The 11,541-nt window shown below is 47.6% G+C and overlaps 2 protein-coding genes across 2 annotated transcripts; both read right to left on the bottom strand.

Annotated features, from left to right (window-relative positions):
• Nucleotides 1–1,875: 1,875 nt before the first annotated feature.
• Nucleotides 1,876–2,888, bottom strand: LOC134170752 (olfactory receptor 5G9-like). The gene has a single exon (XM_062632466.1). It carries the CDS (start codon nucleotides 2,886–2,888, stop codon nucleotides 1,962–1,964), a length of 927 nt encoding a protein of 308 aa, XP_062488450.1. The 3' UTR covers nucleotides 1,876–1,961.
• Nucleotides 2,889–8,131: 5,243 nt separating this feature from the next.
• Nucleotides 8,132–9,650, bottom strand: LOC134170746 (olfactory receptor 8U3-like). The gene has a single exon (XM_062632451.1). It carries the CDS (start codon nucleotides 9,648–9,650, stop codon nucleotides 8,721–8,723), a length of 930 nt encoding a protein of 309 aa, XP_062488435.1. The 3' UTR covers nucleotides 8,132–8,720.
• Nucleotides 9,651–11,541: the final 1,891 nt, after the last annotated feature.

The raw sequence follows: 11,541 nt of genomic DNA, 5'->3' as shown, positions 1-11,541 counted from the left end.
GCCCCAGGTCCGGTTTGTTTTTTGTCATATAGAAATGTTGTGCCATTTCCTCTGTCCTGAAGGGCCCAAGACATTGCCATGCACTTGACATGTACATCATGCAACCTTCAGAACAGTTGGGTCTTTCTGGAGCTACATCTGAAAGCTCAGAGGCAGACTCGGGGGCATCTCCATCATGTTAATAATCAGTGTTCAGGCAACTGAAGTCAGTCCCAGATGCCTTTATGCTTCCTGACATGGTTCATCCAATCTGACCCACTGTACCCATGCTCATGTGAATGTTTCATTGGGATAATGGTCTAGGACTATGGAATTATGTCTATGTGGTGCTGGCATCATTGTGAAGAAATAACTGGGACAGCTCAGGAACAGGCACATGTTACTTCATGACTTCTGGTTGACCAAACCGCTGGTAAATGCTCCAACCCTGGTAGTGTTCAAGGCCAGGTTGGACACAGGGGCTTGGAGCAAGCTGCTCTAGTGGAAGGTGTCCCTGCCTGTGGCAGGGGTTGGAGCTGGAGGAGCTTTAAGTTCCCTTCCAATCCCAAACAATCCATGCTTCTAGGATTTCAGGGACAGACAAAGGATTCATGCAATAATTAATGGTGTCACATTCTTTGTGACTTGATGCCATCAGCAAGTTCTCCATGTGCTTTATCTTGCAGATGAGGATAAATCTCAGATTTCCTATTATGAATTTGCAGCATGAGAAATTCCAGTTAGAAACAAAGGGAAGGGGGAAAACCCCACTGTAAGAGCAGTCAAACACTGAAACAGGGGCCAGGGAGGGTGTGAAACCTCTGCCCCTGTTGGTCCCCAAGGCTCAACAGGACAATAGCAGTCCTCTGGGTTAAATAATAACCAGGGAATTATCAGGAAGCTTTGGGAGCAAAGCAGGATTCAGCTGATTGACCCTGGGTGCCTGTTAGATGTGTGTTGTTAAGGAATCACCAAACCACTTTGATCCCGGCTTGATCCAATCCAGCCTTGGAGTTTCTCCCTCCAACCCAGGTTATTGCATATGTGTATGATAGCCCTAAGGCTCAGCCATGGCTCCAGGTTTCCCCATGGTCTTGGCCACAGCTCTATGGGCTGAGGCAAACAATTGGAATATTTTGGGGTGGTTTATGTATGCAATGTGTGCCCATCACCCAGCAGGTCTCTGTGCAGGAAAGCAGCAAGAGAGAAATCGGGGCAGGCAATGCCATCACCCCCGGCTGCCATGGACTGCCATGCATCAGGTCTGAAGGCTGCTGAACAACCCCACAGCTCCTGTGCTCTGTTGTGGTCTGGCTGCCGTGGAGACCATGGCTTTTATTGCTGTAAGCAGGGAGTTGGAAAGCAAAGGTGTGGATCAGGGGACAGGGGTTCCTTGATAGCATCTGCCCTTGGCTGGGATTCATCACTACCACGTCTTAAAACTCTTTCAAAACGCCTTCAGTCATAATAGGGGCCACACAGGTGCCATATTTAAGTTAAAATCTTCGCTGTCAGAAATGAAATGAGGGGAATGGTGCTGGAAATCATTTAATGAGATTTGGGAATCAACACCTAAAAAAATACTTCCTGCACAATGTGCCAGGTATTTGCTGTCATCTCCATTTATCTTGCTAAAGGAGGTGGCGTCTTTTTTTTATGGCCCTCAGTGACTTCACAACATGCCTAGAAATTGAGTTTGATTTAGTGGAACAGTAGAATTCACTCTCTCTTTATTCTGATTTTCCCAGGAAAAGGAGAGCAACAAATGACACAGCCAATACTTAGAGTCAGGGCAATTGTAAAAGCTTTTGCAATGTTTTTTTTTAATATATTCAGGTGGTGCTATCAAATCTCACAGTAAATCATGTAAGTACTGCTGCAGAAGACACACAAAATGTTGTCCATCTAAGGTACTTCACAAACAGCTGAGCATCTCCCCCACACCTCCATTCTATGTGGCCCTATATTTAGAGCATTCAAGATCATTTTATTTTCAAGAGTCTTCTCAATGCCAGCTTCACCTCCTTATTCCTCAGGCTGTAGATCAAGGGGTTCAGCATGAAAGGCACCATGGTGTAGAGCACCACAGCCCATTTATCTTCTTCTCTTGAGCTGTCTGAGATGGGGCTTAAATATGTGAAGAAGGATGCCCCATAGAAGATGCTGACGGTGGTGAGGTGGGAGGTGCAGGTGGAGAAGGATTTGCGCTTGCCCTCGGCTGAATTGATGCTCAGGATGGTGGCGATGATGGCCACGTAGGAGAGCAGGACAACCAGGCTGCTGGACACACCAAAGAGAGATGCTGCAGTGGTCAGGATGATGTGGCTGAGGGTGGTGTCAGAGGTGGAGAGCGAGATGAGAGGGGAAATGTCACAGAAGAAGAGGTCAATGGTGCTGGAGCTGCAGAAGGACAGGGTGGACATGCTGATGGTCTGTCCCACACCATTGGTCAGCCCCATGAGGTACGAGCCAGTCACCAGCTGGAAACAGCACTTTGGGGACATGACAAGGGGGTACAGCAGGGGATGGCAAATGGCCACGTAACGGTCATAGGCCATTGAAGCCAACAGGAAGTATTCAGTCATCCCAAAGAAGTCAAAGAGGAAGACCTGAGCCATGCAGCCAGCATAAGCAATGCTCTTCTTCTCTGACATCAAGTCAACCAACAACTTGGGGCTGATGATGGTGGAAAGCCAGAGGTCTACAAAGGCCAGGTTGCCCAGGAAATAATACATGGGGGAGTGGAGGCGGGGGCTGGCCCTGATTAAGATGATGATGCCCAGGTTGCCCACAATGGTGACAAGGTAGGTGAGCAGGAAGAGCAGGAACAAGTAGACCTGAGTCACCGGGTCCTTTGTGAATCCCGCCAGGCTGAACTCGGTCACTTGGGTGCAATTGCTTTGTGCCATGGGCTGGATGGTGCTTTGTGGGTGAGCTCCTGGCTGGAGGTTTCTTCTCCAAGAGGCAGGGATGTCCCAGGTGGAAAAGCCTCTGTGTGGTGGGAGCTGCTCAGAGACAGTCCTGCAGGATGGAAAGGGAGAGTTCAGGCACAGCTCAATGAGGAACGGGTTGGTGAAAGTCCTGTGCCAGCACAGGTAGAACAAAGGGGTGCTCAAGCAGTTAAACACCATGGCACAACGTGGTGCCTGCTCCTCTGGCTGACCTTGAGATGCTGAGCAATGACCTCTGTGGAAAGCAGCGGGGAGGTCGCACACCCGAGTAGCTTTTCCTTAGTGCTGCACTTCATCGCCTTTGTTAGTGCTGAACCTGGGGCTTGGAGACCATCCGCCTCAACCTGGAACATAGAGAAACGTGGTGCTTTCACAGTGCAGAGCTGATCCCTCATCCTCTTGTGGGCATTTCCCAACCACCTGCTCCTTCCCTCTCTGCTGGGGCTTCTTCTTAACTGGAACAAATTCCTGACCGATGGAAAGTGCAGGTTGGATGGGGCTTGGAGCAGCCTGCTCTAGTGGGAGGTGACCCTGCTCGTGGCACGGGTTTGGAGCCGGAATAGCTTTACAGTCTCTCCCAGCACCATGTGCAATCGTACACAGGCTTTTATAGTGATTTCCTCTTTCTCCTGACACACTCTTTCACCTCTAAATGCTTTTCCTGGGTCTTTAGCCTGTTCATGGGGTCTTCAATAGATATATGCAACCCCCAGTGTTCAAACCTTTTTGATCATCTCTTTTGGGGGAATATATACAATCTTTGGACCTGCCTCATCTCAGCAATGGGGAGCACCCTGAATGTCCTGTACAGGAAAGCTTCTGGTACTCACCCAGGAAACCTTTTTTGCTCAGTGAGGAGAGGAAACTTCCTGAGGGTGCTCTCCACCAGGGTGATCTCCAAACCTGCCTTCTCAGCAGCAGCATGGGGAGCACACAGCACAAGCAGCTCCCTGGGAAGCCCAGAGCATCATCAGAAGCCCAGGTGCCTGCAGTAGGGCAGGAATGACCTGCTGCTTGTTGGCAAGAGAGAAGCACAGGAGAATGATGGGCTGGAAGATGCTGCCCCTCACTTACATCTCAGCTCTGTCTCTGCTGCCCTCCTCATGCTCTCGGAGATGGATGTGAAGATGAATGTGCCTGGAGCTGTGCAGGGAGCCTGGGAATGAACCAGCATCAGCAAACCCCCTTCCTATTTCAAGTGATGTGGGGATGTGGGACTGTGAATCTCTTTGGCCCCAGGAGGTGACAAAGCCCAAAGCAGGTCATTATCTCTTCTCTGTGCTGCTTGGTTTGGAGGAGGAGAAGTGTACCCAGAGGAGATGACCTCAGCTTGAGCAAGCAACAGGGCTTTGGGTTCCCTTAGAGCAAAGCACAGAACAAGCCCACCTTTGACATCCACTTTTGGAGCATTTCTGAGGCAGTTACAGCTTCACAACGGCCATGGTTGACATTATTGTGGCAGGGAGCTGTGGGGGTGCCTTGCCAGTGGGAACTGATCCAGTACTGGTTCCAGTATCCATCAGCAATGTCAGGCACCAGGTACAATGAACCAGCTTTCCACCCATCTTCAGTTCCTTTTACTCAAACCATAGCTCACAAGTTTGGTTGCAAAGTAGCCAACAGAAGATCGTGGTGACCTTGCTAATGGTGAGGTAAATGCTGTCCTCTACTTCTTGTCCATGCAAACCTCAATGCTCACATCACCCAAGGCACTCACGTTGGTCAGGCGTGACTTGGCCTTGGTACATCCATGCTGGTTCCTCATGGTCACCCTCCTGTCCTTCATCTGCCTGGAGAGGCTTTCTGGGGAACCTCTTAGATTTTGTTCTTAACCTCTGGAGTCTGAGGCAGGCCCAGTCCTTGTGCTCTCCTTGATGATGACATTGACCTTCTTCAGCCCATTGTGCTGGAAACAAAAGAGAAAAAGGAGAGCCTGAGGCAGAGATGCCTGAAAGTGGGAAGAAGAGGAAGGGGAGGATTAGATGAGGAGTGTGATAAAGGACTGTAATGGGCAGCAAGAGGGTGAGGGGCTCCAGGGAGACTTTACTGTGGCCTTTCTTTACTTTAATAGGGGAGTGGGAGAAAGCAGAAGGGGAGCTTTGGACAAGGGCCTGTAGGGACAGGCCAAGGGGAATGGCTTGAACCTGCCCGAGGGGAGACTGAGCTGAGCTCTGAGGCAGAAGCTCTTCCCTGGGAGGGTGCTGAGGCGCTGGCACAGGGTGCCCAGAGAAGCTGTGGCTGCCCCATCCCTGGCAGTGCTCAAGGCCAGGTTGGACACAGGGGCTTGGAGCAAGCTGCTCCAGTGGAAGGGGTCCCTGCCTGTGGCAGAAGTTGGAGCCAGATGAGTTTTAAGGTTCTTTCTGACCCAAACCACTCGGGGATTCTATGAAATAAACTAATAACTCCATAAACTAGAATTTCTTGAAGTAAGTGGACAAGGAAGTGTTTCACGAATCCATACACCAAGACCACAGTATGGTGGGTAATACGTGTCACAACACTTGGACCTACTGGACAGATATCAGTGAAAAGAATTTTGTTTAGGTACTACTGCAGTTCTCCTGTTGATTTGAGTTCAGGTGCTTGCTGTTTCCTTGCTCTTCTCATCACTGCTCATAGCAAAATGAAAGAAAAACCCAGTGAAATGATAAAAACTTGGTGTGGGGACAGTTACTGTCTTAGTGAAGTCAGCAAAGGCAAAATCAACATTTGGGGTGGGTTTTACAGGAAGATGTTAACAAGGGGCAACTGTGAGAGTAGGAATGGTTGCAGGAACTCTCTTTGCATTGTTGAAATCCTGTTTAAGTAGCATTAGGAAAGCCAGTTGATAAAGTCATGAGAATAATCAGGGATGAATCATGTAGACATTCACTTGTCACCCACTCCCTCCCCTCAATGTGGGAGAAGGGGGAAGGCATCTCCTTAAAGCCACATAGTTACTGCCGTTGTTAATGGGCTTTATTAGTGCACCTGGACATGAAGAGATTGATGCTTCTGGTGGATTTTGCTTGTTGTCAAGCAAAGGGTGTGAAATCACCTCTGAAAGGCATTGTGGTGCTTGGGCATCTGAGAGACATGGTGTGGATGAGCCATGCCTGAGCACAGCTGCATTGCAGCAGTGATGAGCAGCTCATAGGATGCTTCTGACATACTTGTGGACTATGCAAAGAATTTAGTCTGACCTTGGCAAGAGAATGAGAATGGATTTTAGAGAGGTTTCAGATCTTGAAAGGGTCCCCAAATGGGACATGAAGCACAAGTGACTCCATCTCTGGATTTGCTGCAGTCCCTCTGTGCACACTTGAGAGCCCAGTTTTCCATCCCCACTTGTGTTATCCACATGCAGTGCCTGGATGTCCAACAGCTGAGCTGGTGCCTCTGGGCTTCCACTGTATTCAAGGGTGAGAAATGGGCATTTTTAGGCAGGGATGAATTGTCCCAGGGTGAACTAATAGGCCTTTATCCCCCTGACCAGCCTCAGCTGTGGCTTCATCCCACCCTCTGCCCATTTGTCCCCCATCTCTATTTAAGTTCAGGCCAGGGAGCTTGTGCTTTATTAGAGCAGTTCTGGTTTCCAGTTTAGTAGGTGTACGGCACATCTAAGGAATCCTTTGATGGTGACCTAGGCTTCATTGTGGATCTGTTTAGCTTGTTGGAACTTGTCCCCAGTCTCTGTTCCTGCCCTGCTTCTCTTGCTCGGGTACTGTGGGTTGGTCCCTACACACTGCGATGTTCTCCTTTGTCTCTGTTGAAAGATATTAAGGAAACAAAGCCCTGTGGCAGTCCTCAGGCTCCTGCAGAGTAGAACCCATCACCTTCTGCATGCAACAGCCCAGCCAGTGCTCACTGCCGTGGTATTCCCTCTCCATCTATACCACATCCCTGCGTGGGTAAAAAAGGAGTTACTCTTCTCAGTGACAGAAATAGAGTAGTAAGGGGAACTTTATTTCCTGGTATTTTATTCTGGTCATTAGTTAATTCTGTTTTACCAAGTATAATATTGGGCTTCTATGGCAGGACCTCTGTTATTTACCTGATATGGGAATTTTGTGTCTACAGCCAGGGCATTCTGAATTTTGTAGATCCCTTCTCTGCAAAGATTGAAGCAGAATCATGCAATGATGCTTTTGTCATCAAACGTATTTTCAGAACCCCAAGCCTGTTTCTTGTTGCTGGAATTGACAGCTGTTCTTCCCCTGTACGTTCGACTGAGGTTCCTCTTGGGAGTTCCCCGAGTTGGATCCACCACACGCAAGACTATAGCAATCCAGACCTCCCTTAGCAATGTAGCACCAAGTCTAGGTAAACCTTTATGTATTGCAGCTGTCTCTGCTTTGGAATCTTTCTTAAACCAAAGAGGGGCTAAGAACACCAGAGTGGGGTAATTCATCAAGCAGGGATGAGCCCTCCATGTGACACTTCTCATCCAGGCTCCCTTTCCCATTAAAGCTTGGAGCAGATGATCTCTTGAGGTGAAACTTGGGTTTTCTGTGGCTCTATGATTCTATTTGTATATATTCTACATGTCTCAGCTACAATATGCAAGAAAGAAGCAAAGAACCAAGGTGTGGTGAAGGTTTTCAAGAAGCTCTCTGATATCAAAGTCTCTGTCCTGCCAAGCTCATCAGCAAGTAAGTACATCGATTCTGGCTCCCTCACTGACCACAGACAGAAGCCACTTTTCCACACACCTCTCTCTGCTGTTTTCCAGAGCACACAAAAGACATTGTTCATGACCCACGTGCTTCCCAAATAGAAGTTAATTCTCCCTCACAAGAGGTAAAGGAAAAACATTTTCCCACACCAGTGTTTTTTTGCTTCTTTCTGACCCAGACAGCTCTCAGTTACCATTGATTCTGGGTTCAGGATTGTCTTTCACTAATGGAAACTTGCCTCATGCTGTATTTATAAGTGCAAGCCACCACTTGGTGTTTCCTGGTGTGCTTTAGTGTGAGCTGGGCATGGACATGGGATGTGGGTGCTTATCTCCAGCTGGAATTCCATTTATCTCACCATTTAAGTAAAGGACACTTTAAAAGAGTGTAAAACACCACTTCAAATGAATAGGAGGACCGCTTGATATGCCCAGTTTGTCCTTAACACTGGGTAGTCTCAGCACAGTTCATCAATCTGCATTAGGAGTTATATTTTCTACTTTTCCTTAATTGAAGTGAAATCTAGTCTGAAGCTGAAGCCTGGGGAGGGATTCCCCTTGATATTCAAAGGTGCAGCTTGAGATCTTCATTCCCACCAGCTTCTTCTCTTTGAAAGGCACAAACAAATGCAATAAATCTTTTAAAACCTTTTCTGTGACTCTTTTTCAACAAGCAGATGTAAAACTACACTTCCTCTTCCCTGCCACCCCAGCAGCTTTAATAAAGAGCTCACAGGTAAGAGTGAGGAATTTTATTGGAGCTGAGGGACAAGGTCAAGAATCTGGCAAGAAAAATAGATATTTATCAGTGACAAAAGTTGTAATGGGATAAAGCTGATTGGTGTTTCCTGTGAGGAAAAGAGGCCTGGGATAATTGAGGGTAAACTCTTCCCCCAGGCTGGTGACTGCAAAGTGAAATGAAGTTTGAGGTTCCTCTCCTCTTGGTTTCCTTCCAAGGAAGATGTGATTTGGGGTGTGTATTTCTCATTCAATACTGTCATTGACTCATGTGCAGGAGTTGTGGATGAACCTATATAAAATGATGAGTATTAGTGGAAAATCCCATTTTTTTCATGCTCCAAAGGCTTTCTCACTTTAGATGAACTGTGTGTCCTAGATGATACAACTCTTTTATGTTACCATCTGCTGAGCAATCTCCTCCCACAGTTGACCAGAGCTGCCTTCACCTCCCTGTTCCTCAGGCTATAAATGAATGGGTTGAGCATGGGGGTGAGCAAAGCATAGAAGATGGAGGCCACCTTATCCAGGCTCCTGTGGCTTGATGGAGGTTGTAGGTACATGAAGAATGCTGTCCCAAAGTACATGGAAACAGCCGCCAAATGGGAGGTGCAGGTACGAAAGGCTCTGGCCCTGCTCTCTGCTGAGCACGTCCTCAGCACAGTGCGGATGATAGAGATGTAGGAGAGCAAAATGAGCACGCTCGTGCCCACCACATTGATAGTGAGAAAGGCAAAGATGACCATCTCACTGCTGTAGTTATTAGGGCAGAGGAGTTTAAGCACAGGTACGATGTCACAGAGGAAGTGGTCAATGTGTTTGGGTCCACAGAAGGAACCTCCAAACAGGCACCATGTGCAGATGGTAGCAGTGAGGAAGGCGAATAGGTAGGATGATGCTACCAGCTGCCAGCAGACACGTCTGGAGATGATGGTCACATAAAGCAGGGGCTGGCAGATGGCAACGTGCCGGTCGTAGGCCATCATGGCCAGGAGGTGACACTCGGCACTGCCAAAGAAAATAAAAGTGAGGAACTGCATCATGCAGCCAGAGAAAGAAATGGTTCTGTCCTCTGATAACAGGTCTGCCAGCATCCTGGGGGAGATGACTGTGGAACAGCAGATGTCAGTGAAGGCAAAATGGGTGAGGAAGAAGTACATGGGGGTGTGGAGGCTGGGAGACACCAGCACCAATGTGACAATGCCAACGTTCCCCACCAGAGTGACAATGTAAATCACTAGAAACAAGACAAAAAGAGGAGTCTGCAGACATGGGCTGTCTGTAATTCCCAACAGGATAAATGTAGTCTGCGTGTGATTTCCTGCCATGACCAGGTGTTCCCTGCTGAGGCAAAAGGAAAAGAAACATCAAACTGATCAAAAATGGACATTCAGATTTGGACCATATCTAACTCCAATCAGTGACCATTTTAACTGCCATAGAATAACTGCAAATAGAATTTTCCAATGTATTTTCTAACCAAAATTATATCTATTTTGTGTTTTTCAGGTAAGGTGTTTAGAAAAGAACAGGGAGCTTCTTGAAGCAAAAAAGGGCATTTTTGTTTTTCTGTGCTGGAATAGTTAAAACTCTGGAGTTACTCAAGCACACGTGTTTTCAGGTTTGAGCAAAGATTCAGATCTATATCCACCTTCATTTTGAATGCATAGGATTGCATGTAATCGTGGAGCAAGAGAAATTCTCAGTCGCAGTGAAAGCCCAGCTTCCACATGCATGAACTCCAGACATTTTCCCTTGGCTTTTATCATTCCAGTCACCAAATCACATTTACTAAACTATTTGAGATCGTTTACATTAAATAACATGGACATTGGTAAATTCATGAATTATTCCCTTCTGAGTTACAACAGGCATTAAGTTTCTTGCTTTAAAAAGGTATTTAGGTTCTAACAGGCTGATTCCAAAGGCTCATTTGTTAGTGATTATGTTCTGCTGACAACCTGAACTGTTGCATTTCTGTATAACAGAATAAGAGTCATCCTCATTTAATTCTTGAATAAATCAGTGCATCTTGCTTTAGCTGCCTATGCAAAAGAAACACAACCTGCACCAACCTTACTCCCTCTTATAAAGAAAACACACACTGGTAAGGCTGTTTTCTGACACACCTTTACCAAAGAAGACACTAGAACATGCAGACACAAGCCCACTGCCTCAATGCAGGTGAGGCTCTGCTTTGTGTTGGTGTTACCTCCTGTGCCTTCCCTCTGCCACCGAGTGATGGGAGCCAAGGATTTATCCCCAACGCAGCAGAGAACGTCTATGTGCCGGCATCAGCTCTGTTAAGCACCTGATGTGAAGAGAGGTGAACTCCTGCAGACTCCAAGAGCCCAGCTTGTGGTGCTGGGGCTGTAAATACAGTTGCATGTGCTCTCCTGGGAGGAAGCCTCCAGGGCTGCTCATGATTTACCACAGGAAAACAAAGAGAAGGAAAAGCAAAGGGTGTGAAATCACCTCTGAAAGGCATTGTGGTGCTTGGGCATCTGAGAGACATGGTGTGGGTGAGCCAAGCCTGAGCACAGCTGCACAGCAGCAGTGATGAGCAGCTCATAGGATGCTTCTGACATACTTGTGGACCATGCAAATGTTTTGGTCTGAACATCCTGACACAAGGAAAATGGGTTTGGAGACATTCCAGATCTTGCACACGGTCCTCAAATGGGACATGAAGCACAAGTGACTCCATCTCTGGAGCTGCTGATGTCCCTCTGTGGAGGGTGAACCCAGTTTTCCAGCCCCAGTGGGGTTCCCCACATGTAGTGTCTGGATGTCCAACAGCTGAGCTGGTGCCTCAGGACTTCCACTGAATTCAAGGATGAAAAACTGGCATTTTGAGGCAGGGAGGAATTGTCCCAGGCTGAACTACTAGGCCTTTATCCCCCTGAGCAGCCTCAGCTGGGGCTCCATCCCCACCCTCTTCCTGTTGTTCCCCCATCTCTATTTAAGCTTAGAACAGGCAGATTGAGCTTTACTAGAGGAGTTCTGGTTTCCAGTTTAGTAGGAGCTCAGCACACCTATGCAATCTTTTGGTGGTCACCTAGGGTTTCTCATCTATCTTCCTCGCAATTTTTTCACCTGATCCTGCACAAGGGACTGACTCAACCTGACTTGGTTTGGTCTTGAATCTGCCTCCTCATCACCAGCTTTCCTGATGCTCTGGAGCTGTGGTTGAACTTGGCCCAGGTCTGTGTTCCTGCC

The sequence above is a fragment of the Pezoporus occidentalis genome, unplaced genomic scaffold (genome assembly GCF_034315485.1).
Source record: "Pezoporus occidentalis ecotype Australia unplaced genomic scaffold, CSIRO_AGI_Poc_V1 ctg1103, whole genome shotgun sequence".
Taxonomy (NCBI): Eukaryota; Metazoa; Chordata; class Aves; order Psittaciformes; family Psittacidae; genus Pezoporus; species Pezoporus occidentalis.
This window is presented reverse-complemented; position numbering and strand designations above follow the sequence as displayed.

Coding starts and splice junctions, on each gene's coding strand:
- LOC134170752 (XM_062632466.1), bottom strand. CDS start 2,888: ATGGCACAAAGCAATTGCACCCAAGTGACCGAGTTCAGCCTGGCGGGA.
- LOC134170746 (XM_062632451.1), bottom strand. CDS start 9,650: ATGGCAGGAAATCACACGCAGACTACATTTATCCTGTTGGGAATTACA.